This window comes from Electrona antarctica (genome assembly GCF_951216825.1).
Source record: "Electrona antarctica genome assembly, chromosome: 6".
Classification (NCBI taxonomy): domain Eukaryota; kingdom Metazoa; phylum Chordata; class Actinopteri; order Myctophiformes; family Myctophidae; genus Electrona; species Electrona antarctica.
The window spans coordinates 19115149-19139712 of NC_136811.1; the positions used below are offsets into that span (position 1 = coordinate 19115149).

Consider the following 24564-nt stretch of genomic DNA (forward strand, 5'->3'; position numbering starts at 1 on the left):
TTCACACGGGTGTGACGTTGGGGTGCATCAGCTACTGTAGGTCAGGTAGTAAAATGGGGTGCAAGGTCAAAAACGTTTGGGAACCGCTGGTCTAGAGTGTTCACAAAAGCCTGAGTAGGCGATGAAATTACCCAATTATTCTCTTATTTTTTAAAGTGAAATATCCCTTTAAAGGAGAGGAACTGTCACACCAGCAATGGACCCTGCTGAACCATCTGCAAACTGGGGTCGGATGCTTCAAAACAACCATGAGCAAGTGGGGCCTGGCGGATGGAGCACCATGTGAGTGTGGGGAGTCGGAGCAGACCGCTGACCGCATAATCCCCTGTATAAACCACCCTCAGAGGCCGGCCTCTTCGATGTGGGACCTGAGATGAGAGCATGTCTGTACGCTACTAAACTGGACATGTTTCTACAGGAATGAGGGATCGGTCACAGCTTCGGATCTAACTGATCGTCTTCTGGCTCTTTGTCCTGGTTTTGTCCTGCGTCTCCTGTCTGTCGTTGTCCAGTGGCTCCAGTCTCCTGTCTGTGTCGTTGTCCAGTGGCTCCAGTTCTCCTGTCTGTGACGTTGTTCAGTGGCTCCAGTTCTCCTGTCTGTGACGTTGTTCAGTGGCTCCTGTCTGTGTCGTTGTTCAGTGGCTCCTGTCTGTCGTTGTTCAGTGGCTCCAGTCTCCTGTCTGTGTCGTTGTTCAGTGGCTCCAGTCTCCTGTCTGTGTCCAGTGGCTCCAGTCTCCTGTCTGTGTCGTTGTTCAGTGGCTCCAGTCTCCTGTCTGTGTCGTTGTTCAGTGGCTCCAGTCTCCTGTCTGTGTCCAGTGGCTCCAGTCTCCTGTCTGTGTCGTTGTTCAGTGGCTCCAGTCTCCTGTCTGTGTCGTTGTTCAGTGGCTCCAGTTCTCCTGTCTGTGTCGTTGTCCAGTGGCTCCAGTTCTCCTGTCTGTGTCGTTGTTCAGTGGCTCCAGTCTCCTGTCTGTGTCCAGTGGCTCCAGTCTCCTGTCTGTGTCGTTGTTCAGTGGCTCCAGTTCTCCTGCTAACAGACATTCTGCTGGTGGGTCTGAAATTAATCCTCACAGCAACGCAGGAGCTCTTCTTTCATCACAGTGGCTTCCTGTTTGAAGCCGTTTTGAGCATCAGATGTGCTTATGCAATGCATATGGATCGGGTTAACCAACGCTGTTGTTCGTAAACTTTACCATATGCCTGGCTGTTCTCTTTTCCTCCACTTGTTCCTTTTGTGAGATGTATGTGCTGCTGTTAATGGCTTTTTAATAGTTGTGAGTAGCACATCAGTGAGCTGGATGCAATCCTACCTGGAGGGGTGAACGGAACACAAGGAAGCATACTAGGGTAGAATCTGCACCTGGCTCACGGAAAACAACTATCCTTACACCTGGGAAAAACGGAATCCATTCTTTTTAGATCAAGCAGTAATCTCAGCAAGGCAGATGGCTTCTTGATTAGAGTGGGTGACAGTATTATCACACAAAAAGAGGAAATTACCTACAGGTTCCATCCTGGAGGCCACCAACGTAATCAAAAAAATCACACCTGTGTCAACTGAGTGGTGCAACTCCCCTCTCCCCCTGCCTCTCTCTCTCTCTCTCTCTCTGTCTGTATCTCTCTCTCTCTCTCTCTCTCTCTCTCTCTCTCTCTCTCTCTCTCTCTCTCTCTCTCTGTTTCTGGCACAACAGCGCCACTTTTGCCCCTACTGGTACTCTAAACATAGTCACATAGGTTAGGACGGACATTGCTGTTCCTTGGAGTGGTTGCACCACTCAAAAAGTCAACCAAAGAACAAGATTCCTATACAGGATCTCCTCACTGGTCGACAAAAACACCTTGAAGACCCTAACAGGAGCCCTCGTACAAGATTTATTCGACTCTGCATGCACCTCTTGGTACCACAGCACCTCAAAGGCCCTTAATGTCAATGAAGTCCACACCCACAACACCAGAAGGAGCTCATCAAACCATGTGCAACCCAGATTCGGCACTAACAAGGGACTAAATTAATTTCGCTCCTATGCCACCAAAATGTGGAACGCCCTACCAACAGTCATTAAGACATGCGAATCCCTTGACTCCTTCAAAACCGCTCTCAAAGGGCACCTACGGAGGGCTGCAATTCGAAACTGGCCCCCATAAAATCTGAATCTTTTTGATAAATTATTAATTAATTAGTTACATGCCTCTGTGGATTGTGTAGTGCGGCTAGTGCCATGAACTAGATATCTGTGTATTTTGCTCTGTACCAGTTGTGTATCAACATGGTGAAATCAAGGCCCGGACGGTTAGCTCAACCGTCTGGGCACCTAGGCTGCTAAGACAGCCGGACGGTGTGCCGCGGGGTTCCACTCCGAGCCCGATGGCCTTTGCCGCGTGTCAGTCCCCATCTCTCGCCCCCTTTCCTGTCTGACTACGGTTCCCTATCAATAAAGGCATAAAAAGCCCAAAACAAATCTTAAAAAAAAAAAAACATGGTGAAATTAAAACCTTGACTCTCATGTTCCCTCTCTCCCAGTGCCCCCGTCTCCCATAGCTCCACCCCAGCTGCTGCGCGCCGGCTCCACCTACCTGATCATCCAGCTCAACACCAACTCCATCCTGGGAGACGGCCCCATTATCAGAAAGGAGATCGAGTACCGTGCCAACCAGTCCCCGTGGTCGGAGGTGCACGCCGTCAACATGGTCACCTACAAGCTCTGGCACCTGGACCCGGACACGGAGTACCACATCAGCGTGCTGCTGACCCGGCCCGGGGAGGGGGGCACGGGACCGCCCGGACCACCGCTCGTTAGCAGGACCAAATGTGCAGGTGAGGTCGCAGACCCTGAGACGCTGTGCGCCTGAGCTGGGAGATACTCTGCTACGGGTCATTATGTATCGAGGACACAGCATTTGACTGCCAACCATGTTAGATCACACCGTTGTTCACAAATGAAGATGGCTGCAAAATATGCCACATCAGATACTTTCACACGTTTTTCGTGCGCATTTGGAAAGTATCTGATGTGGCATATTTGTAGGCATATCAATTTGTGAACAATGACACAATTTGTTTTTTGTTTTCACTCTCCGTTAGGTTTGTTATTACCTGAGGGACAGCTTCATTCTGCTTGGGTAAATCATCTCATAAAGGATGATTTCATATGCTGTATATATTTTCTTCCTGACAGCCAGACGCTCACACCTCTGTCACAGTTTCATTATAACACTGCATATGTAGCAAGGATCCGCCAGGAACAATCACATTCAATCACACACTGGAACTGATCAAGTTTTATTCTCATGGACTTATCTCAAAGGAAAAAGACACACTCACTATCAGTATGCAGTGCTTTGTGAACTCTGGAGGAAGATGAGAGGAAGGGATTTGCCACAGCTCTGGTGGCAACATTGGTTTGATGCTAATTTAACAGATAACAGCTGGCTGGATTGCTAGATTAAAACTTGATACTGTACTCTCAAGATTTCTCTTGGGGATAAAGTAATGCAGCTATACAGTGGTAACTTTAAATATCCTCATCTGCTGTCCATGTTTACACTCAGTTAGTTTGAGTTTACTGTGTTACTGTAATTTCACTGGACTGTATTTTAGTGACAACAGCGCAGAGTCAGCCGTACATACTGACACACTAGAACAATCACACTGAGACTAATCTAAGACTTTTATTATTATTATTATTGGGAACACTGACGCGTTTTGAAATGAAAAGAAATTGCATCTGAGCCAGTCTTGCATTTTCTTTATTTTGGAGTGCCGCTTTGTCCACTTTGGTGGTTTATGAGTTAAGTTGTATTTATAGCTGAGCACCCACTGCCCCACAAGGGCCAAGACAAAGCAGTCTCCTATTAGCCAAAGGCCTGTTCCTTGTATGTCTTCCATGGTCATCAGTCTGGCTCCGAGACATGGAAACAAGAGAATCGTTTGGATGGCACTTACACCCGCCTTCTAATGAGAGCGCAAAATCTGTCTTGGAAGAGCCACCCATCGACTAATCTAATATACGGCAACCTTCCCCGTGTTTCTTCACTGGTCCGATCCAGAAGAGCGCAGTTTGCCGGCCACTGCTACAGAGCTGACAATGATTGTATATCTTCCCTTCTTCTCTGGAGTCCTGCCTCAGGGCGGACCAGAGGTAGTAAGCTGTCGTTCCCTGATGTCATCGCTAGGGACACATGCTTCAGTAGGCAGGAACTGGGGGTGGCAATGAAGGACCGGTGCTTCAGTAGGCAGGAACTGGGGGTGGCAATGAAGGACCGGGAAGTCTAGCATAGTCTTTGTATGGCCCTCACATCCCTCCCCACCCTGCTCCACCTAAGCCTCTACAGCCCTCTGGTGACATATTAAACCTAGTCTCCTCTCTGGTGACATATTAAAGCTAGTCTCCTCTCTGGTGACATATTAAAGAGACTCTCCTCTCCATACAGCTACACACAGCACTCATTCATCACCCACCCTGAGTGGACACCTTGCCTCAGTCCACACACACGAGAGAGAGAGAGAGAGAGAGAGAAAACTGAGAAAATATACGAGAAGTGCGGGAAGATTTACAATGTATGGAAATTGCTTTCACAGTCAGCTGGTATATCGACTGAGAGGAAAGTCAGGCTTTAAAGATAAAATATATCATAACTTGTATAAATAAAATATACATAAATGAGGAAATTCTCTATCCTACCACACTCGCTGGGCGACTGTGGCTCAAGAGGTAGAGCAGGTCATCCAATGATTCATGGGTCAGCGGTTCGAATCCCGGCTCCTCCTGGCTACATGTCGAAGTGTCCTTGGGCAAGACACTGAATCCCAAATTGCTCCCGATGTGCTGGCTGGTACCTTGCATGGCTTCCGCCGCAATCGGTGTATGAATGTGTGTGAATGGGTGAATGTAATGCACAATCTATGTAAAGCGCCTTGGATAAAGGCGCTATATAAATGCACCATTTACCCCTTACCATTTTACCGGTTAACAGGGTGTTTTGATGCAATACAAGCTCGCTATACAGAGGAGTGTCTTGCATATTTGTATTCCTAGACGATGAGAAAGCTGTGAGCGACTGATACGTGATTGTATTTGAGCTTGTTTTGTGTTGCAACTTCGTCTGAGTGAATCAAGTACAATTATTGTTTATTTGGAAAGCTGAATACAATGACAGTATTTTGGAATTCTAAGCTGATAAATGATTTTAATCAGTGCCAATATTCATGCATAAATTATTATTTCTCTTAACATTGTATTTTTTATGCAAAGAATGAAATAGGAAACAGGAATTTAGTAAGTCCCTTAGAATGATTTTCTTGTCAGGGTATAAATGTGAACAATCATACAGTTGGTGTGGTTGGTTTGGTCAGTGCTGCTGGTCTTTAGCTCGGTGACGTGATGTTTCCTGCTCTTCACAGTAATATTCTTACACTGCAAACTTCCTCCACCCGCTGTGTCTCACCTTCTCCACTCTCCAGGAGACTCTAATCACCAGCTGGCTCCCAGAGCCACTGTGACCCTGCCTGCCCTCCTGACCATCTGGTGTACACCCCTCCACAGACTCCCACTCGGATGAGCTTTAAAACACTGGCAAGAAGTCGCTGGTGTTGCCGTGGAGATCTTGGGCAGGCAGTAATTAGCACAGTGAACAGAAGGCATTCTTGGACCCTCTCACTGTTGATGAAGACAAGCAAGCCTCCTCTCCAGTAGGAATATTGTTTTCCCTATAGGATGTTGGGGAGAACTCGGCTTGTGATTTGCTGAGACGGAGAGATAAATGACTCCGTCCACCACAGTGTGCCAACTCAGGCGACGCGTGCAGCACGGCCACTCACTCACCTACTGTAGCAGCTACTGTAGCTCACTGACAAGCAGCCAGGTAGAGCCTAACCCCCACCCATAAACAATACAGGCTCACAGTGTGAGATGCTCTGCTGTGAGCGACCAAGATGTTTAATGGTCTGGAGTCCCATGTTCTCTGCTCCCACACCTCCTCCTCCTCTGTGTAGCCGTGCCAACGGTGCCATACATGGTTGTGAGGAGTCAAGGAGGCATGTCCTCATGTGGATGTTGTAAAGCTAATGGCTGTAAATGTGAACCACTGCCCGCCCGGCTCTGATGGCCGTCCAGGTGTGCTTGATGAGCCATCGCTGTGATTAACGCAGGCCACGTCAACGCAGCTTGAGTCACAGAGGAGAGGAGATGAGAGCTGGTTGCTGCAGGTGGTCTTAAACTGCATTAATGGACTTCCACCTGCTGCTGATGCATGCTGCTGGGTCACTTAGCATTCTGGAAAAAAAACCCTCCCTGCAGTGGAGTTTCAATGAAATTATAAACACAAGTGCGTGCGTGCGTGCGTGCGTGCGTGCGTGCGTGCGTGCGTGAATTTAAAGTGCAGGGGTTCAGCTTTGATTTTATTATAACTAAGTTGTAGCAGACCTGCATATTTCTGGGAGTTTGGATGGTTCATGAATCATGAAGTAGTACAAGATCATGAAGGTATATTGGCCCTAAAACTATTCAATGCTTAGTTTAAGCTAACAATACTATTTTGAAATAAATTCTTTGACAGACAGGGAGCCAGTGTAAATCTAAGATGTGTTTTTGAAGGCATGCACACTATGTAACTTCTTATTTGAATGAATTAACGAAAAGGTTATTGTGACCAATGTGCTTGATGGTATAGTATGTTAATACAATAAACATTAACATAACTACAGTGGTTGTATTTGGTTTCCCTGCTCTTCTATTCCAGACATCTAGATCCTCTGGTCTGGTAGGAGACTAGGAGTGGTACTGCATGAAGGTCGCGTGGCATACAGACTAATAGACTAGTAGACAAACTGGCCGAATGGCACAAAAGTCCAGTTGGAGGCAAACCCACAATGAGCACACTGTGCCCTCTGTGGCGGTGCTTTCATCTGCTCTGTGGTTAAATGGCCGGCTCTGTTCGGCTCTCGAACCGTACAGACTATCAATTGCACCATTTAGACAATCCCCAGTCACACTAAACAGTTGTTAGAACATTTCCTGCTCTGCCTACCAGTATACTGATTACCTGCCCGTCCATTCGCCTCCAAGGCTTTGGTCTGCAGCGGGCGCTGATCGATGCCCTGCTCATGTTTCTGCCCAGAATGAGATGCCAGACAGACAATTACAAAGGTAGTAGTGGCTAAGTGCAGAGGACTGTGGCTTGCATGGTGCTGTTTGAAATTCACTTAAGAGGTTGAGAGCTCAGGGAATGGTAAGAGCTCAGGTTAGAGATAAGACGTTTGTGTCTGATAAGGTTTAGCTGCTCATGATATGAATGTATGTGAGCGAACATCCATTTATAAGCACTAATGTATGTGTGGGACATAAAGTAGAGAGAAACACAAAGTGAAAAGAGAGATGATGATGGAAGCAACATCACGTGTGTGTGTGTGTGTGTGTGTGTGTGTGTGTGTGTGTGTGTGTGTGTGTGTGTGTGTGTGTGTGTGTGTGTGTGTGTGTGTGTGTGTGTGTGTGTGTGTGTGTGTGTGTGTGTGTGTGTGTGTGTGTGTGTGTGTGTGTGTGTGTGTGTGTGTGTTCAACAGCCCTATTTAAAGAACTAAGCAATGCCATAATATCATGTAAAAAAAAAAGAAGAGGGATGTCTTGTGTTAATAATGATAATGTCCTCATTGATGTGGTGCTGAGGATGTCCTTGGCTCTACCCCCCCACCCACCAGCAGCCGTCAGCTTGGATGTCTTAGTGAACACTGGCTGGTCTGTGTGACGGTGGATAGAGGCTCTCTGTACATCTCAGTCAGCCTTCCCATGGAGGGAGGAACTCAAAAGACAGCGCTGCTTGTTTCTGTTGGGTCTGGAGGAGGAGGGACAGGGTTTAACCCTGCAGTGCCAGTGACCGGTCCAGCAATAACTTCTAAAAATACATCGCAATGTATGACCCAGCGATACATGTGACCCAGAGAAAGTGTGACCACATCACCCCTGCAGTCCTGGCCACTCTCCACTGGCTCCCTGTCCATTTTAGAATTGACTTTAAGCTGTTATTGTTTGCTTTTAAAGCATTAACAGGCTGGATTCTCCATTTATCTGAACTCACACAATTTACAATTTAGGCATTTAGCACCCCAGGCTGATGGTTGCTGCTGGTTGTGTCTAGAGGCAAAAAAATAACAACAACAAAACAAACAGTTGATCAATCCTACATATTCACTCACTGGAAGTCTTTAAGTCCTTCTTAAAGACTCACCTTTTCTCCCTGGCCTTCAATTATGTTTGAGTGCCAACTGCCTTTACTGTGCATTGCTGCTTTTGCGCTTCATTTGTGTAATGTTAAACTTGTTTTTTTTTGTTTTCTTGTTTGTTAATCTATTCTCTTGTTTTTGTTTGTTTTTATTGACCTGTACAGCAGTTGAGTTGAGTTGAGTTGAGTAACCATTATTATTCTTTACTTTTTGTTCAGCCTCCAGACACAGAACTCTTAACTACAGAATAGTCAGTTTACAATTTACAATTTACAATTTAGGAGACACTCTTAATCCAGAGCGATTTACATTAGGCAAGAACAAAAGTATGGGGATACATCACATATATAAAATGCATTTATCAAGAAACATGCGTAAGCTAAGAACGTAACTAGAACATATCTATATAATGACACTATACATATTAACTATACATATATACTATACTATGCTATACATATGTACTATGATGTGCTATGACTACATACAATGCAATTATTGTGCTGTCTACATGACATGATGTTTGCCCGTCGACTCAGAGGCGGATGGGGGGCCTGTCTGTTTAATTAATGAAATTGGTGTGAGTTTCTGTATGACCGTGGGGATGTGGGCGTGATGCACTGACAGGAGACACCTGACCTCTGTGTCCCGGACAGTGGGGTGAACAGGGGGAGCTGGGGTGGCTGCACTGCACTGATACCACACCGATGCTTTTATTATAGAAGAGGGGGGATTCAGAAACGATGGGGAGTGGGGTAGTCACCCATTTGGTATTGATGAGGAGTCACCTCATAAAAAGATTAACAATAAATTGGCAATTATATTGTGTTTATGCAATTACATCTCTCCAGAGTGTTTAGGGAAAGCGTTTTTATTCATTAGAAATAATTTGGAATTGATTGCTTCACATTTCACCCTTTAGACACGCATACTCTCTGTGTGTGTGTGTGTGTGTGTGTGTGTGTGTGTGTGTGTGTGTGTGCGTGTGTGTGTGCGTGTGTGCGCGTGCGTGTGTGCGCGTGCGTGCGTGTGCGTGTGTGCGTGCAATTTAAAGTGCAGGGATTCAGCTCTGATTTTATTAGAACTAAGTAAGTTGTAGCAGACCTGCAGAGTTCGGATTACAAGATCATGAAGGTATATTGGCCCTGAAAATATCCAATGCTTAGTTTGAACTAACAATACTATTTTGAAATCAATTCTTTGACAGACAGGGAGCCAGTGTAAATATCTAAGCACTGGTGATCCACTTTGAGCAGCAGCGTTCTGAATTCACTACAGTTGTCCGATATTCCTTAGATATCAGGAATGGAGATGCTATTAAATAGGCTATTGTTGTAGGAATGCTGTCGCAAACCTGTGACATTTCAGTTTCAGGAAGGGTCTCCTGTGTTCTTTCTTCTGGTCCTACCTCAGTATTTCTTCTTTCTCTTCCTCTCCCTCCAGAACCCATGCGTGCGCTGCGGGGCCTCACGGCCACAGACATCCAGTCCCGTCAGCTGTCCCTGCAGTGGGAGAGCTTGGCCTTCAACCTGACGCGCTGCCACACCTACTCTGTGTCCCTGTGCTACCGCTACGCCACGGCGGGAGGCGGCGGCGGACACAACACCACCGTGCGCGAGTGCCTGGCGGTGGAGCGCAACGCCTCGCGCTTCACGCTGCGTGACCTGCCGCCCTACCATGGTGTCCATGTCCGCCTGTCCCTGGCCAACCCCGAGGGCAAGAAGGAGGGCCGAGAGGTCACCTTTCAGACGGACGAGGACAGTAAGTCATGATACAACATACAAAGCTAATAGAGCTAAAAGTAATGCCTTTATATCAATGTTATTGTTATAATACATTATTAAGTGAATACAAATCCTTCAGTTTGATCTGTAGACAGTGCCTCAGTGTGATCCAAATGTTATTTTATTTTCAAACATCAGATCAACCTGGTTCAAGAAAACAGTGGTTTTATTAAATACAGTCTGATCCAGTACTTTCAACTAAGCCCCTTTTCCCTTTTTCAGTTTGTACATGTCAACAATTGTCTAATTATATTATACTTGGATTAAATCACAAAGCACTTTAAAATGGATGGACCACTCTGCTGTTCTTGGTTCCTCGCTCTGTTCTGGAGACTTCAATAACCATTGATTTAGCTACTGTAGAAGGCATTGTGTTTTTCTGCTAGATGAGGACAATATATTGTGATGTCACAGGAGTCTGCTCTGAAGCCCAGCTGGACTTTCTCCCAGCTCCACTGCTTCAAGTCAGGACAGAGTTCACAGGATGCTTTGTCAGGTCTTCTCAATGCGGGCGGCACAATGTTTCATGGCTTTCAGCTGAGCCTGGTAGCCAAGGCAAGGTGACTTGGCAGCCTTCCAGCCTCACATGCCTGTACACCACTCTGTCACCACTGTGTTCTCCTGACCCCCAGGAGATCACTGGATGCACAGGAACTATTTATGTGACTTGACTTCTAAGCTGAAATCAAACAAAAGCTTTATGAGATGAGATGAGATGATGATGAGAGATGAGATGAGATATACTTTATTAATCCCCGAGGGGTAATTGAAGCGTTACAACAGCACAATGTGACACATAGAAAGCTAAAACTACTGGACAGACAGAAACACAAAACAGACACTGGTCTTGTCGGCCTTGTCTCCACCAGGCCGAAGGCATGGGGAGAGAGTATGTTTTGCACTCCGTCCGTCACATTCACATTGGCCTATTATAGCGCCACCAGGAGGCCACAACCTGACCTGCCCTGGTGGAGACCTGTGACGTCACCCGAGGGGCACTTTTTCTAGTTTTATATCAGGCCTTTCATATACACTGTAGGAAACTAGGAATACTCACTGTGAATAATGTGTTGCCACTTTTTTAATAATAATTGTGTGTACTGTAAGTATATTAGAAACCAATGTATTCCATGTACTTCTGAGAAGAGCATCTAGAACTACTAGCTCCAATCTTGTGTAGATTAAAGAGAGAACTGGTCATATCATAATGATACTGCATCAGCAATACAAAGGTTCATTTTTGGTTGGCAGAGGAAGTGCAGCGGCCAGGATTACATTAGATAATTGACACTGGGTGAATAAATGGGTTGCAAAATCGTTGGATAAAAATGAAAAAAGGCTAATTTTCATTCTCAATGGAAAATAATAAAGAACTGGTTTTATCTGTGAACCTCCAGTGAGCCTGGGAGAGGACACTTATTACTTATGTGGTATTATTCCTTTGTGGCGTGGCAGATGGTCTCCATGCAGAAACCTGGCTGAAGGCAAAATCAATTCTTCTGTGAAAAAGACAAAACAAATACTATTCCTCTGAAAGTGAGGGAGAAGGAGGTTGAGTCAGAGAAAGAAAGAGCTCCAGACAGGCACAGATACTGGTTTTAAGAGCAAAAAAATATGAATATGAAGAGTGTGTGTGTGTGTTGATCAACACGTTCCATTGTTTTTCTCTTTGAAATGTAGCTGCTTCCTTTCATAAATATCACTTTCAAGACACTTTGATCGACAAACTACTTCACAGGCTTTCATATTCCTCACACTGTTTAATGTTTAGATGAGGATTTGTATGAAATGATAATATATTCTAGTCTTTCAGGCTGTTTTAATGTGTACATTATGATTCTAATTGTGATTCTAATACTGATAACATATGGTCCATAAATGCCCTCTGGGTGTTTTCACTCCACTGTGACATTGACGTGTGTATGATTATTGACATGGTTTGATTGTTCTGGGATCAGCACTTCAATTTCATCACAAATGTTTGTTCTGACGATTCCTGGCAGTTCCCGGAGGCATCGCGCCTGATTCGCTGACCTTCACTCCGCTCGATGACATGATCTTCCTGAAGTGGGAGGAGCCATTGGAGCCCAATGGCCTCATCACCCAATACGAGGTAAGCGCTGTTTGACTTATAATTACATTGTTTTGATTATGTTGACTATTCATTAAACCATTCATGTTAAACATGGCCAGCTGGGATGAAGCCACGGGGCAGACCAAGGACCAGAAGGGGGGGTTATGCCTCCATGCTGGCCTTGGAACGCCTCGAGATCCCCCAGGTAGAAGTGCCTAATGTGGCGGGAAAGAAAGTCTGTGATTCTCTGCTGGAACTGTTGCCTCCGTGACCCGAGTCCGGATAAGTGGATGAGGATTGATGGATGGCATGTTGACAGAACGATACAGACAGAGAGTTATTATACATGTAGATGTAGATAAATAGATATGTAGATAGATTGATATATTGATTGATCTATCGATTGATCCAGTAGATAGCCAAGACATCAAACTTACTTTATTCTGCATGTTACAGTGAAGCCCAGGGGCTTTTCCACTGTGACAACTGACAAGAGTATAATTTGGTTGGACATCTAGTTCTGAGTCCTTCCTTGTATATTTTAAAAGGAAAATTATAGCTTTCAAAGGTCATTTTTGTCAGTGCAAAATACCAATGGTATTGGCCTTCAAAAACTGTCCAGGCTGTATCCTGGACAATAAGCTGACAGGTGAAGGCATGGCCACAAGGGCGATCAAAAGATTCCTGGGGAGAATCTCCTTCTTTGTTAGCAAAAGGGCTCTCAGGACTTTAGCTGGAGCTCTTATTCAGCCCATATTTGATCTCAATGTCACAAAAAACGAAGCTTCAAACCTCCCAATCAGCGGCAGCTAGAGGCGGGATCAAGGCATACACACTACACAGTGCTGCCTTGATCCCGCCTCTAGCTGCCGCTGATTGGCCAGGCCGTTTTGTGGCCGGAGCATCTAGTCTGCCTGAGAGTTCCCAGATGGGAGCAGGAGGGGGGAACCCCGTGTACTCTCTGCTGCCCCATCTGGCAGAGTCAGGTTAGAATGCCCTGCCCCCTTCCCTCAAAATAAGCAAATCACTGGTTTCCTTTAAAACCGGTCTGAAAATTCACCTATCATTGTCAGCGGGTCAAAAGGAGAGAAGGTGATGGCCCAACCTCCTTATACCCCCTCCAATTTCGTGTGTATTTCGATTTATTTGTATTTCAGTTATCATGTCTTTGAGATATCTTGATTATTGTCATTGTTGTGTTTATGAATGAATGCATGGGACCTGAATGGAAACAATGTGCTTTGACTGCACCACCATGTACTGTTTGCATTTTCTATTGTCTAATACAATAATCAATCAATCAAAATGGTCCTAGCACCATGTCACAACACTAAATCAACGGACAGATAGCAACCACCGTTAGCACTTAATTACCCATGAAAGCAAACAGTGTTTTGTATAATTAACCTCACCAGGTAGTGATTTTGTTTTCGTTTTGCTTCTTTGTGCCTCTAACTTAAGGTCCACAAAAAACATACACCTACCTACCATTCCCTCCCTCCCTCCTAAAGTTTTTTCCACAATGTCACATCAAGGATATCATTAAATGATTTGTGGTTCGACAAGTGGCGGCTTTACAGGATTTTCTCTCTGTAGCACGTTGATCTCCCCGAGCTGCAGAAATCCTCTTCATTTCACTCACATTTAACCTTTGACCAGTTTGTTGGAACTGTATCGACCGCCATGCCGGTCCGCCAGACTTTTCATCATCTGGCCTGAGCTGTGTTTGGTGATGTGTGTCCTTCCAGTGGGAACACAGAGGTCTGTGTGTATTTAGTCACACAGACTTAGAAGACGTTTGTTATGATAATCTGCAAAGCCTGCGCTTTGGTCAGAAAGGCTTTTTGAGCGTTTGTACTGTACATACTGTGTGCGCTCATGCACTATTATGCACTTGAACACCAATACAAGGACACATTCAAATACAAGATAAACAAATGCTATGAACAGTGTAGGCAATGTATACCCATGAACAAACTCAATCATGTGAACATAATCACACACAGTTAAGCTCATACTCAAACTTCTACTTCAACAAATGTCACGTTCATGATACTGTGACACATCACAGGTTTGCATGAAAAAGTAATTAAATTATGTGTAAAAAAGAGTGGATGAATTAATTCATCGGACAAACTCCCACCATTTGCCTTCCAAGAAAGGGTTGAAAATAGAGAGTGTGTGTGTCTGCGTGGCTGCGTGCGCGCGCGTGCAATGTCTTTAACGAGGTGCTGCTCTCACACCACTAATGTGCACACCAATATCCTCTTCCCTCTTGGCTGCTTCCAATAAGGCTGTCTCATTACACCTAACACTGTTTGAAAAAAGTGAAAGGGAACTGTCACTTGAGACCACTGTAGCAGCAAGGCAAAGCACCTAACTAAAGTTGACCAATGAGCCTCAAAAGGACACTTCAACAGGAGCAGTGTCCTCTATCCATTAGAATGTATTAGTGGGACACATTAGCCTTGTGTATTGCTTTATTGATAGCTGTGGGTTGTGTGTATAGTACCTAACACTTTACCATGCCAATGTTAGTGGAACCCTATTACTCTAAAGCAGGGTTCCCCAATTAATTTTCCTCGATTAATTTCCAATTAATTCTCCTCTCTTGTTGAAGTCTGACCATGGAGGAGGTTGTTTGTATGAGCAGCAATAAGACAAGATCAGTGGATCAAAGTTGTTTGATGATGATGATATCGATGTGGGGTTCGGGGATTGTTTGTACTTATAGTACAGTGTATACGTTGCTAACAATAAAATATTGATGATATAACATTTAACACTTTTTTTGCTGGTAGCTGGTAGCATACATGTAGCTAACCTATACCAGCACCTGCGTCCACTTTAAGGGAATCGGTTTCCTCCCCGCTGTAGCTCTATGCACACACTCACTGTAACTAATGCTGTTATCATTAGCATTAGCGCACACTGTTTACCTGTCACCAGAAACGTTTTCATGTCGGGAGCGATGCGAGACAAAGTCACAAATGACATCCGAACTTTGGATGGCTGACGATCAACAAGGACAGTGCTCGTAGATTCCCGAGTTATGGAGGTTTGAAAATCCTGCTTTGAACCGAGGTAAATGGAGAGGAGTTGTAACGTCCCATAGCTGGTGGTGACGGAAGCGTTGCATGGCAACCGGATCAATGTTAAAAGCTCCTCTGGGGCTCAACCACTATATACACAGAGTATACGGTGGGTATGAACATGTACGTACCTGGCTGATAACGTCCCATAGCTGGGGGGTACGAATATGTTCGCACTTCACATTAAAATAATTAAGAAGAGATAACAGAACATTAAACTATAATCTCCAAATGCAAGGTTTGGTAGAAGATGACATAAGACAAAATAAGATAAGAGAAGATAAGATGAGATATAACTTGAATGATCAGTGCTCACATTTGGTAGAACAATCATAAAATGAGTTAGGATGTCTTACTTTGGAGTAAGTTTTAATGACGTTACTTCATCTCTTCCTGTCTGACCTCAGATCAGTTACCAGAGCATTGAGTCGTCTGACCCGGGCATCAACGTGCCGGGTCCCAGAAGAACGGTGTCCAAGCTGCGGAACGAGACCTACCACATGTTCTCCAACCTTCACTCTGGGACCACCTACCTGATCTCCGTCCGAGCCCGCACAGCCAAGGGCTTCGGCCAGACCGCCCTGACCGAAATCACCACCAACATCTCTGGTAGAGTACTGAATTGATTCGGTACACACATTCACAACAACATCCGGTCCGTCCGGAAAAGGGGTCCGTGTTTATAAATCGAATGGGCGCTATAATGTAATGGATTAAATAACCCCGGGCAATTAAAGTGTTAACTGTGAGTGGACGACCCAATAAAGCATTACACTTGTTTACAAGAGGGTCCACCTTGTTCAATTCATCAAAACATTTAGAGACGTACAAATAGGCACTTCTATATAGCCAAAGAACAGAACAGGAATTCATCATAAAGGAGGTAAAAAGGGAAAAGAGGGTAGGGGGGGGGGATTCAGATTTTTACAGGGGCCAGTTTTGAATTGCAGCCGTCCGTAGGTGCCCTTTGAGAGCGGTTTTGAAGGAGTAGTAGGTGAAGCAGTTTGTTTGTATATGGTTGTACTGTATGCATGAGTAATGTTTTTATCTGCTTCCTAAGACACCACCTTATTTATGTTCCCTGTTGGTCCTCCTTACACACACTCACGGGACTGCCTTGTACTCCACGTTGTAAACTGAACTGTGACCTACATGTGGAACCAACAGCTTTGTGCTTTTGTGACCCACTTACTGTACCTGCAACTGTACCTGTACAGTACTGCTCATCAACCATTAGGTGTCCAACACCAGGATAGAGCCCATATGTCCCAAGCAGTGACACGCTGTCATTTCACAGAGGAGTGAAGTGTTTAAGGAGCAGAATAATACGACACAGAGGAGACACAGCCAGGGCGTTGTGTACAGAGAGAGTCTCTGAGCTTATTAATGCTGATGGAGATCTGTTAATGATGCATGTTGGTCCATTGTTGAGGGAGGGGATGCAACACCTCTGGGATGCACCACACACACACACACACACACACACACACACACACACACACACACACACACACACACACACACACACACACACACCATTATCCTGTCCCACTCTCCCCTTCTACCGTATTAACTTTTTAACTTATACACTCTCTCTCACCATGGAAGTGTCACCTACTAATCAGTCTCCCATGACTCGCGCTCTCTCTCTCTCTCTCTCTCTCTCTCTCTCTCTCTCTCTCTCTCTCTCTCTCTCTCTCTCTCTCTCTCTCTCTCTCTCTCTTTCTGCATGGTGTGTACATGCAGGCTTCTTTAATTACAGATTCACAGCTCAATCATTCTGTAGTGGTTGTGTTTCAAACAGGAAACTGGCACCATGCCAGACCACAGATGAAGCCACTACATATCCCACAATGCATCATGTTCACTTATTGTGAACGTCTCTCAAATCAACGTTGACAGCGAACAAACACTGAACTCTATTGCTGCTACCATAAGAAATACCCAGCTCACCACAGTCAGACACACACACACACACACACACACACACACACACACACACACACACACACACACACACACACACACACACACAAATGCTAACACAAGCATGGTGCAAACAAACAAACAAACAGAGTGCATGCATGCACATTAGAGCCTTGTACGAGCTCAATAGTATCCCGAGCCCTCTGGCTGATCTACAAATCATCCGTCAGTAGGACTCTTATCAGGCAGCCTGCATCAAAGCCTCTTGTATTTTGTGGTGTCAATAAACACAAACACTTACTGAATTAATCATGTCTTACCTTCAGTGAAGTCAGCCCTTCCTTCTGTGCTGTTGAAGGCTGTGGTTTTAATAACATCATGGTTGATTCCACCACAATAGTTCACATTCCTCCCCCTCAACTAATTGATAGTGATATCAAAGAGAATAAATGTGCTGCTTGCATCTCCTGGGAGGAGCAGGACTTGGACCAAATCTCCTTCAATTTGTCCCAGAGGACTGTGGTGTTTAATGGTCTAACGATGCTGTATGAGAGGGAGTGAGTGTTGTGTGTGGATGTTAGAATGTTTTGATCTTTGATCTTCAGTAGTCTTTCTGACTACTAAGAAAACAGAACTCTCACAACGTTTGAACCTATTAATCTTCACTGTGCTCCAACAACCTTTCATCTGTAGGGTTAAGGTCCTTCCCTTGTGGTAGTGGGCTGACATCCAAGTGTGGAAAAAAAAGGGGTGAACTTAAAGAAATTACAAGGCACTCTGCTCAGATGAGTTTAAAAAGCCTTTATTTGCATGGTTCATCTAAGCAAAATATTATAAAATATATATTAATAACAAAACTTTCATCTGTGTTAGCACAAACAGCCTAGTTGACATTATGTTAAATATATGTTAGACTTCTCTAATATAGATATTGATTCAGGTTGTAAATAACTAGGTTGTCAGCCACAGGCAATAGGGTCAAACATGACATTGAATTTGACGAGCGACGCTCCTCTCCCACAAAAAAGTTGAATGATTTTCTTCTTGAAGCCCCCAAGGCACTCCATCAATAAATGCTGAAATACGCTGGAAAGAGCAGCTCCAGCATGTCTTTACCATATAAATGCATGGCAGAAAGACGCTGGCTGAGCTGGATGTGGACACGACGGGCCTTTTATGCAGCAACTGGGATGTGTTTCTGTGGGACATTACAGATACTGTCTCTCTCACAAGACCTGAGAGGCCTGTAGAAGCTTTATAAGGGAACAGGGACACTTTTATTGGTGTTGATACACACTACACTGCTGGGGCCAATGAGCAGTAATGAAAGTGTGTGTGTGTGTGTGTGTGTGTGTGTGTGTGTGTGTGTGTGTGTGTGTGTGTGTGTGTGTGTGTGTGTGTGTGTGTGTGTGTGTGTGTGTGTGTGTGTGTGTGTGTGTGTGTGTGTGTGTGTGTGTGTGTGTGTGTGTGTGCAGCTCCTACGTTTGACTATGGAGACATGCCTTCTCCTCTGGGTGAGACAGAAAGCACCATCACCGTCCTGCTTCGTCCTGCTCAGGGTCGAGGAGCTCCTGTAAGGTGAGAACACACACACACCAACCTTCATCACTTCACATTACGGCTGCATTTGTACAATCAACACATCACTTTCATTTTATTCATATTTTTTTATGTTATTCATATAGGGTGAGGTAACACTGAAGCAACAGAGCTTCTTAATACGGCACAGTTAAGAAGCAGGAGTTAACTACCGGTATTAATCTGGTGTCAATGAGGTCAGATGTAGAGTTGCGTCATGGCCGGCTCCATATTTGCAGATGTAGGTGATGATCCAGTCTTCTCCATGTATTGCTATCCAGGGTTTAATGAGGTCAGTGTCGTGATCTTCATATATGGAGATGTTTATAGTCGGCTCCACATATGGAGATCCATATGTGGAGCTGGCACTTTGGCATGGGCTCAACTTTGACCAAAAGAATGGAGATCTAAGGGTTTGATGAGGTCAGATCAACATATGGAATGAATTCTGTATTGGCCATATGGAGCGTGACATGAGGCGTGACTGACTGACTGACGGGAGATGCAGGTTTTCATAGTAAACTGTTACCAATTATCAATGTATCCTGGTTACTGCTACTATCATAACAATCCAGTTTTCAGAATCAGAATCTTTATTTTCACGTCCCACCGGTGTAAAGAAGTGGGTGAAATTATTTTGTTGGAGTGTGCTCCATCATTCGTAGTTGTTGTGAGAAGAGAGAGGATAGAGGTAGGGTAGAGCAGGAGACGTATTTTAGCAGTGATTTCAGAGAAGAGAACGTTAGATCTGTGTATGAACTTAGTGGCAACTGTTTCTTTCATCCAGACATGCAGTGTTTAACAACTTGAAGCATAATAATACATCAGGAAGAAACATTTTGTACTTGCTCATCCAATTATAGCTCTGCTCAAAGTCAAAGATGTAATCCGCCAGGGAAACCGTCTTTGAAATATAATTTAAATGTGAATATGTCTCATAGCCTGTCTACCCTGGTTGAATATGTCTCATAGCCTGTCTACCCTGGTTGAATATGTCTCATAGCCTGTCTACCCTGGTTGAATATGTCTCATAGCCTGTCTACCCTGGTTGAATATGTCTCATAGCCTGTCTACCCTGGTTGAATATGTCTCATAGCCTGTCTACCCTGGTTGAATATGTCTCATAGCCTGTCTACCCTGGTTGCACCGTGACGCAATTACTGGACTTTATTCTATCCTTTCTCTCCATTGGTCCTGTGTCTTTCATACACACACAGAACCTCAAAACATTGTCATGACCCAGACAGACGGAAAGATACATGCCTCATGGTGTAGATGTACGCTCTAGCACACCTTTATAAATATTTCAACATTAATAGCATGCTTCACAAGAATAATGTTGGCGTAACAAATACACCTGTCTGTGTTTAGTGTCAGCACACAGACACTCCTGTGTTCATGATATATATATATATATATATATATATATATATATATATAGGGTTGGGATGTCCCAATACACTTTTTTAGTTCACGACCACAATTTCTGTGTTAGCCGATACAGAATACCGATACCAGTGTTTTGTATTGTGTTGTGTGTATAGCTATCTAGCTATATACCTTGTGTTGTGTTTATAGCAGACTCCTCACTCATATGTGCACTTGCAGTTTGGGCAACTGCCTGAAGAAGGCCGAAAGGCCGAAAGGTTGCTATGACTAGTCTTATTTAAATAAAACTCTTGAACCAGCAAGTGGCGGTGTGCAGGTCTATCCTCCTTCTCCATACGTTTGCTGCTCTGCTAGGACCTATACGCACCTGCTGAAAATTAAACGGGTGTGCGGAAGTCATCTCTCTTATAAGTTTGGGCAACTCGAAAGCAAACTCCACATGCCCCAACATTTTATTTACCTGCCATAATGTCAACCCCTTACACCTGTGTTGGATCGGTGGTTAGACTGGCATATTCGCAGATACCGATATGACAAATAAGGGTACCAATACTTTTCCGATACCGATACAGTATCGGGAATCCCAAATACAGTACGTACCAGGTGGTGATTGAAATAACTGGCTGTGATTGGTCCATGTCTCCAGTACGTACCAGGTGGTGGTTGAGGAGGAGAGCAGCAGGAAGGTGAAGAGGGAGCTGGGAGCTCAGGAATGCTTCCCGTTGCCCATGTCCCACGGCGAGGCGTTGGCGCGGGGGACGCCACACTACTACTCGGCCGAGCTGCCCCCCAGCAGCCTGCCAGAGGCCAGCCCCTTCACAGTGGGAGACAACCACACCTACAACGGCTACTGGAACACACCGCTGGACCCCCGTAAGAGCTACCTGGTCTACTTCCAGGCCATGAGCAACTTCAGAGGGGTGAGTGGGCGTTCCTTTGTATTTGTCTGCTTTAAAGATACAACCCTGAATGTGTGCGTCTGTTTTATTTTTCAATCCCACTCCCGTCCGCTACAGCCTGAATTTACATTGCTCCTGTCTGCACCAAGGACATTTCATCTCACTGCTGCACATTGTGGCACATTTCAACCCTTAATGAATGACTAAGCTACAGTTTTTACAAAGAGTTAAGATACAGGCATTTTAACAAGACAACCAGTAACTCACTCTCTCCCTCCTGTTCTGGCGGACACGATAATCGTAATTATTTTACTGCTAAGTACGAACCCCCTGAGCTCCTCTGGCGAAAGGTAAACAGCGTGAGCTAATGTTAATATCAGCCGATCTTTACAATCCTATAATGTGTAATATAGAGCACAGTAGAGGGGTCTTGTCCCCTCGATTAACCTAGAGGGGACAAGACCCAGTGGCCGGCCTAAGAAGACCTGGCAGACGACAGTGTTGGCTGACATGAAAGCACTTGGCATCGACCATGAGGTGGCCATGAACCACTCCCGGTGGAAGACAGCCATATGGAGAGTCCAGTCCAACCCACTCCCGGTGGAAGACAGCCATATGGAGAGTCCAGTCCAACCCACTCCCGGTGGAAGACAGCCATATGGAGAGTCCAGTCCAACCCACTCCCGGTGGAAGACAGCCATATGGAGAGTCCAGTCCATGAACCACTCCCGGTGGAAGACAGCCATATGGAGAGTCCAGTCCAACCCACTCCCGGTGGAAGACAGCCATATGGAGAGTCCAGTCCATGAACCACTCCCGGTGGAAGACAGCCATATGGAGAGTCCAGTCCAACCCACTCCCGGTGGAAGACAGCCATATGGAGAGTCCAGTCCAACCCACTCCCGGTGGAAGACAGCCATATGGAGAGTCCAGTCCATGAACCACTCCCGGTGGAAGACAGCCATATGGAGAGTCCAGTCCAACCCACTCCCGGTGGAAGACAGCCATATGGAGAGTCCAGTCCATGAACCACTCCCGGTGGAAGACAGCCATATGGAGAGTCCAGTCCAACCCAGCGATGCCTGGAAAGCAGACTTTAAACCCATGATGATTATCCCATTTAGACCTGAGGCTGGTTCTTAAAGAAATGGCAGTTTTCTGAAAAAACATTTCTATATCAGCGGTTCCCCAAAAATGATATGTAATTGGCCGCCGACCCCCATCTGAAAATATACAGTTCCAGGGACCCCCCCGGAAGCAAAGATTTGAGTTAAAAACGTTCGCTCTGAAAGAATATATATTCAATTTCAAAGATTTGCGCGATTTTTCAAAAATAGTAGATCTGCTATTTTTCAATAGCTAAAGTATAACATAATGCTTAAAACACCAAAAGGGGTTCCCGTCCTGAATGGGTTAATGTGTGGTTCCCAATTATTTTATGTGCATGGTTAAGATTATGGAAAAGAGTATCTTGTCTATAATCCGTATGTGCTTGATTGCAGCCAAATTTCAACATGGGTTAAAATTAAAATGAAATCCTGCAGTGTGAGCCCAGCTTTAAGTAGCACACTCATAGCAGCAGGATTAAAAACATTACTCCCACCAGTCATAGACATTAATATGTCATTGATTCTGCAAATGTAAATAATTCTGAGCTGGTAATGAGGGGAATATCTGTAATTATTAACGCTCTATTTGATGTTTTAAGGCCAGTTGCCTTGTAATTATTTAAGCACTATTTATGCTTTGGGGTTGTGTGATGAAACTGTATTCTACTGGTAGTGTAACTAAGTTGGAACATTATGTATGTATGTGTGTCCCAGTGCTTTGATTCTGTGCAAACAAAGCACGTCTGGGACAAGGAATTACTGGCATAAATTAATTTCAGCTAGTAAATCGACTAGAATTACTGGAAGCGAGCTGGAATTCATCTCCTTCATCTCTTCCCCTCTATCCCTCCTCGTTACGTTCTTTCAGGACCTCATCCTTTCTTTTCTTAACTTTTAGTTTCTTTCACTTGTTTTCCTGTCTCTTATTCCCACTCAGCTGAGCTCATTACACAGTGTGACGAACACCTTCCCCTGCAGAGGGAAAGGAGGCTGCATCCACATGGGTCTGACTCACAATGGAACCAGAAGCATGGTGTGCAATCTCTGCAGCCCTTGGCTAGAGAGAGCTGATACCTCAGTCAAATATTGATATAATGTAACCATGAATTATTCATGTTTTTCATTCCCAAAGAATCTATTATCTACTTGTAGCCTTTATGAATAATTAATGCCCAATAGTATTGAATTGGTCCAGGAGCCACCGACCGCAATACTCCTCCACGGTACATCAACACCATGAAAAGCCCTTTTTGGGTCCTTTTGGGCTGATTTGATCCCAGTAGATTGGTGGCAGATTATAATCCCACACCTTCAATCCCATTTCTTGATTTGTTGAATACCGCACTTTATTAGTCAGAACAGATACATTAAGGCTAAAAGGATCACACAAAAACAGTCTTGGGGACGTGTTTCCATTGTGGTCCTAAATATTCACTTCATCAACATAGCATAAAAAAATAACACAATTATACATGTCATCAACTATATACAACACAACACCCTCCTTGATCGTGAAAGCAGCAAAACAAAGGGGAATTCGCCTTTCTACATATAGACAGTGTTTTGTATTTCATTCATTCATTAATTCATTCATTCATTCATTCATTCATTCAAACCTTTATTTATTCTCGATTTATTCTGCTTTTCAAAGCAAAAAACAAAACAGAACAGCAACATTTCCTCATTGTGTGATCTAATACATGTTTAAAAACAGTTGCAGACACTTGGGGGTAAGTCTGCAATCAAATATTTAAGATTTAATGGGAGAGCAGATCTTTAATTTAAGCTGTAAGTCATTCCACGTGTTTGTGGCACTAAAACAAAAGGCTGTTTTCCCCAGTTCTGTGTTTACATTTGGAACCTTTAGTGTGAGCCAGTGACTATGTAGTGTGTCCTATATGTTACAGGGTTCCAATCCAGCAGAGCTTTAATATACAACGGTAAAGTCCCATCAATTGCTTTAAAAATAAATAGATACCAAGGAAGGCCAGCCCACTCTGTCGTATAGGACGCAGTGATGAGTTCTATAAAGTTCACCAGATATAAATCTCAGAGTGATAAACTGCATCCAAGGGCTTGAGGACAGAAGGAGCAGCTTTTCTAGATGACATCTCCATAGTCCAATACATAAAGAAAGACTGCTTCAATAACTCTTTTCCTACATGGAATTTGGAAACTAGCTCTGTTATCCGGTAGAAAAAAACACATTTTTTTGCCGTAGTTTACAGACAAGATTGTCAATATGGTATTTAAATGTAAATTTGTCATCAAGCCATATTCCAAGGTACTTGTATTCAGCAAACCTTTTCTATGTTTGATCCATTAGAGGTAGTGATATGTACGGTAAGTTGTTATAATCAATACCCTTGGCCCTGGAGAATACCATGAATTTAGTTTTTCCAGCATTTATTACAAGCTTTAGCTCTCTGAGGGCATCTTGAAGTGCATTAAACGAACGCTGCAAATTTTCATTCCTAATGTGCATACAGGAGTGAGAGGCT

General features: G+C 44.4%; 1 protein-coding gene across 5 annotated transcripts in view; it reads left to right on the plus strand.

Annotated features, from left to right (window-relative positions):
• LOC306924497 (receptor-type tyrosine-protein phosphatase U) overlaps positions 1-24564 on the plus strand; it is a 207357-nt gene that overhangs the window by 130353 nt on the left and 52440 nt on the right. For all 5 annotated transcript variants that reach the window (XM_079503017.1, XM_079503018.1, XM_079503019.1 and 2 more), the window contains exons 7-12: positions 2519-2812; positions 9656-9973; positions 12000-12109; positions 15570-15771; positions 18564-18666; positions 20702-20975. In XM_079503017.1, the coding sequence (XP_079359143.1) occupies positions 2519-2812; positions 9656-9973; positions 12000-12109; positions 15570-15771; positions 18564-18666; positions 20702-20975 (1301 nt within the window). The remainder of the gene's footprint in view (positions 1-2518; positions 2813-9655; positions 9974-11999; positions 12110-15569; positions 15772-18563; positions 18667-20701; positions 20976-24564) is intronic.